Raw genomic sequence first — 4,962 nt, forward strand, 5'->3', positions numbered from 1 at the left:
CAGTCGCGTCTGACTCTTTGTGACCCCAGGGACCGTAGCCTGTCCATAGGACTCTCCAGGCAAGAACACTGGAGTGGGCTGCCATGCCCTCCTCCGGGGGTCTTCCTGACCCAGGGATCAAACCCAGGTCTCTTGTGTCTCCTGCACTGGCAGGCAGGTTCTTTACCACCAGCACCAGCTGTGAAGCCACGCAGTCTTTAATAGTATATAGATAATATTTTCAAGCGAGGACTATAAACCGTAAGTATCCTAGCAACATCTACACTTCTACAGGTTTGGTCCGGTGGCATCTTGTTGAACGTGATTAAACCGAATCTTCAAGAGTGTTTTTCTGCGGAGTGAGCCTGTGGTTTTGCTGGTATCACCCGTTATTACACTCCAGATGGGGGCCGGTGGCTGGCGTGCCCTTTCGTCCACGCAGCCGTCTGAAGCTGCTTTCAGGCTCTGCCAGCAGACCTGAGTAGTGGCGTCAGAGACTACACGGCCCACGGATTCTCGAATACTTACCGTCTGGCCTTCCGTGGAAAGAGGTTACTGACATTGGTTCTAAATGAGTATTTCTGTGTAAAATAGCATGCTGTGCACCCTTGTGTTGGAGTGGGAAGAATCCCGTTTCCTGAACTCTCTGGCTCTCTGAGAATACTCAACTGCAGTGTGCTCTGCTTTCCTTCCTCCTTAGGCTCACGTCTCTCCCGTTCTCTCCACTGTGAGCCAGAGGAGGTGAAAAGTCCACTCCCTTCCAGTCCAGGCCCGGCCTTTCTGCCCAGATCAAGCACCAGGATGAGAGTGGTGAGCATCCTTTTTACTTTGCCTGGGAGGATAATGTCAGTCAATTTGACTCCTAGAAACTTACGCTGCAGCTGACTCTATCTTTGTTCACTTTCCAGGAACCGATGAATTCCACCAACATCTATGATTCAAACGAGGACTACTTTGGATTGGCTAATAGTTCGGATTACCTACTGGATGATGACAGCCTCCTGTGTTCCTTGCAGGAGGTCAGAAGTTTCTCCGGGCTCTTTGTGCCGGTCGCTTACTCCTTGATATGTATCTGCGGCCTCCTGGGCAATATTCTGGTGGTGGTCACCTTTGCCTTCTATAAGAAAGCCAAGTCCATGACGGACGTTTATCTCTTGAACATGGCCGTGGCGGACATCCTGTTCGTCCTCACCCTGCCGTTCTGGGCGGTCAGCCACGCCACCGGCGAGTGGATTTTCAGCAACACCATGTGCAAGCTGACCCGAGGCATCTACGCCGTCAACTTCAACTGCGGCATGCTGCTGCTGACCTGCATCAGCCTGGACCGCTACATTGCCATCGTGCAGGCCACCAAGTCCTTCCGGCTCCGCTCCAGGACCCTGGCTCACCACAAGCTGATCTGCCTGGTGGTGTGGGTGATGTCCATCCTCATCTCCAGCTCGACCTTCACGTTCAACCAGAAATACAAGCTGCAGGGCAGCGACGTCTGCGAGCCCCGGTACCAGACCGTGTCCGAGCCCATCCGCTGGAAGCTGCTGATGCTGGGGCTGCAGCTGCTCTTCGGCTTCTTCATCCCGCTGGTGTTCATGATCTTCTGCTACGCGTTCATCGTCAAGACCTTGGTGCAGGCGCAGAACTCGAAACGGCACAGGGCCATCCGCGTCATCATCGCGGTGGTCCTCGTGTTCCTGGCCTGCCAGATCCCACACAACATGGTGCTCCTCGTGACCGCCGTCAACCTGGGCAGGACGGGCCGCTCATGCAGCGGCGAGAGGCTGCTGGGCTACGCCAAGAACGTCACCGAGGTGCTGGCCTTCCTGCATTGCTGCCTCAACCCCGCGCTCTACGCCTTCATTGGCCAGAAGTTTCGGAGCTACTTTCTGAAGATCATGAAGGACCTGTGGTGCGTGAGGAGGAAGCAGAAGGCTCCGGGCTTCTCCTGCTCCCGGCTGCACTCAGACACCTTCACCTCCCGGCAGAACAGCGAGACCGCCGACAACGACAACCCGTCCTCCTTCACCATGTGACGCCCCCCAGGCTCGGCGCAGACAGGACGGAAATGCATGGGGGGGGGCGTGGACATGAAGCAAAAGCGAGTGGGGTGGTTCCTGCAGGATCAGGGCCGGGGGGGCTCAGGGTGACGGGGGCTTCCACAGGCAGCACCCCCAGCTCATCTGACCGGGGGTGCCCTGTGCCCCTGTCCCCGATGGCTGGCATTCCACAAAGCAGGCTTTGGGAAGCGCTGGATGAAAACGAACTGCTTACAAGCGTGAACACTTTCAGGAATATTTGCAAAGCAGCCTTTAAGCACAGTTTCTCCTGGTCATTGCGAAACACCCCATGGCTTAAAAACAAAACGGAACAGGAACAACAATCAAAGGCCCTCACGTAACTCATTTAGACGAAAGGTTAGCCATGCTTCCGTTCCCATGGTTACTGTTGGTCATCACAGCAGCAAAATGGGCTTCATCTCCTTTCCTGTGATGCGCTCAGCTTGCACGAGACTGTGAAAGGGCAGAAGGAAAATCAAGCTCAGAGACCAAGGAGGTGGCCGCACAAGTGCTGGCGGTGCCAGCCCCGGGGGTCAGGCAGCTGCGGTCGTCACAGGACGTCAGGGGCACAGCGCGCTGCGTTTCTCTCCACGATGGCGAGCCTCTAAAAATCAGACGGAGGTGCTCACTAAACACTTGTTTAACAAAACATGATAAAACTGGGGCTTCTAGTACAGGTTAAGAATGAAAGTTGCTCAGTCGTGTCCGACTCTTTGTGACCCCATGGACTGTATTCTCCAGGCCAGGATACAGGAGTGGGTAGCCTTTCCCTTCCCCAGGGCATCTTCCCAACCCAGGAATCGAACTGGGGTTTCCTGCATTGCAGGTGGATTCTTTACCAACTGAGCCACCAGGGAAATGCCAGTTTGAGTTGGTGGTTTAAATTTTTTTTAATTAGTTTTTTAAAATTTCATTGTTTAGAATACTTTTAAAGAAAGAACCAGGAAACTACTGAGACAGTAACGAAAGTGCTTTTGTTCCTCTCCATTGTGGTGTTAAAGGAAGATGTGTGGAGTCTGGTCGGCCGAGCTTCCAATCAGCCGGCAGAGAGCAAGGGTCGTGGTTGCTGCTGCTGTAAAGCGGTTTTACCTGAAGTCTGAGGTTATCTACAGAATAACAACTCTCTTTGACTTCATAGAAAGTTCATAGAACTCAAATTTTGAAAGTGTTTTAATATTTTGGCCACCTGATGCAAAAAGCTGACTCATCGGAAAAGACCCTGATGCTGGGAAAGACTGAAGGCAGGAGGAGAAGGGGACGACAGAGGATGAGATGGTTGGATGGCATCACCGACTCGATGGGCTTAAGTCTGAGCAAGCTCTGGGAGTTGGTGATGGACAGGGGGGCCTGGCGTGCTGCAGTCCATGGGGTCGCAAAGAGTCGGACACGACAGTGACTGAACGCCACCACCGCCAACAAAGTGGAGAAGTGTCAGCCCATCTTGTGGAAGCACAGATGTGGGAATCCTGCGGCGGTCCAGCACTTAGGACTCTGTTTTCACTGCTGAGGACCTTTGTTTGATCCCTGATAGAGGAACCAAGATTCCCCACGCTGCATGGCCAAACAATAAACAACCTCCCTGCCCCCCTCCTCCGAAAAATGTGTATTAGAAAGGTCCTGACATGAACTGCAAAGATACTGACATGGTTAATGCTGACCAGCATGTTATTTGAAAGTTTCTATTCTTACAAGCCTCAGCTGTGTCTCTATATGCATTTCAATGGGATTTCTTAAGATCCAAAGTCTGTATTTTTAAAACACGGTTTTGGCTTTGCAAAATAAAACTGCTCTGTGGGTGAAGTAGGAATCGTCTTCCAGTCTCAGGGTTCTGACTGGAGACCCAGGTGTTTAGTGGCCCCATGTCTTGCAAACCTGTTTTCATGTGACTCTAGAAATCAAAGCAGAGGGGGCATCCCTCAGATGCTTCTTTCGGTTTGACCAGAGCCCTGATGCGATCTGGGGAAGTGTGTTTCTAAACCCACACAGAAGCTTGCACAGCTCCTCTGCACCTGGCCCCAGAGGGGTGAAGCTTGCCTCTATGCAATAAGCCTTCTCAGATTTCAGCCATAGTGAATAAAGACGTTTTGCAAACATGCTATGTACTTTGTTTCATTAAATGGGATCTTTTTTCTTGCTGCCTTGGGCGTCAGAACAGGTGTATCAACAGCCACTTGGCACCCAGAGGCGGACACCCCTGGTTGACCCCGGACTACCACATCTCTGCTCTACATTAAATGACCCCAGACTGGTCTTTAATGGCGCCCGGGTCTTTTCTCCTCTCTCTCGCGTCTTCTCTCACGGTCAGCTCTGACTGGACCTTCCGTGTGTGGTTTCTGACCCTCCTCTGAATCTTTGCAAACACTGTTCCACCGTGTTTGGGGATCAGCTGCCTGTACTTGGAGGGAGAGCGGGCTCGTGCCTGCCAAGCTGTTAGTAATAAATTAATCACATGCTCGTGCATGATTCCTTGCAAATGCGTGTGTGTGTGTTTTTAATATATACTGACCAGAAGATAATTTTTCTTGGTTTCTGTTACAAAGTAAATGAGATGGTCTTGATCAATTGCTTCTGGATAATTGAGATCTGTGCACACACATATATATATATATGTATATGTATATATGATATATTAGCAAAGGTGAAAATTCAGGGCTGAAGTGTTATCTTCCAAACTGTACACTGGTTTTCTTCTGATGATGAGAGGCTAGCTCTTAAATGAGGCCAGGAAAGTCCAGTATTTTAGAATCTTTGTAAGATTTCCGCCAGTGTGCCAGTCCTGGGCATTCCAGGAGGCATCAGGACAGAGTTTGGTCTAAATGAATACAGTGTGTGTGCACGCACAGTCTACTGGTGTGTCTCGTGGGGAGGCCCGCTGAAGCAAAGGATCACAGACCAGGCCGCTTGACCAGCGGAAGCTGGCTTCTCAGTGTCT

The 4,962-nt window shown here is 51.4% G+C and overlaps 1 protein-coding gene across 1 annotated transcript; it reads left to right on the top strand.

Annotated features, from left to right (window-relative positions):
• The first annotated feature begins 588 nt into the window (after positions 1-588).
• On the top strand, positions 589-4,126 carry CCR6 (C-C motif chemokine receptor 6). The gene is made up of 2 exons (XM_040239186.1): positions 589-789; positions 888-4,126. The coding sequence occupies exons 1-2, from the start codon at positions 781-783 to the stop codon at positions 2,004-2,006; spliced, it is 1,128 nt and encodes a 375-aa protein (XP_040095120.1). The 5' UTR covers positions 589-780; the 3' UTR covers positions 2,007-4,126.
• Positions 4,127-4,962: the final 836 nt, after the last annotated feature.

Source organism: Oryx dammah, unplaced genomic scaffold (genome assembly GCF_014754425.2).
Source record: "Oryx dammah isolate SB20612 unplaced genomic scaffold, SCBI_Odam_1.1 HiC_scaffold_4, whole genome shotgun sequence".
Lineage (NCBI taxonomy): Eukaryota > Metazoa > Chordata > Mammalia > Artiodactyla > Bovidae > Oryx > Oryx dammah.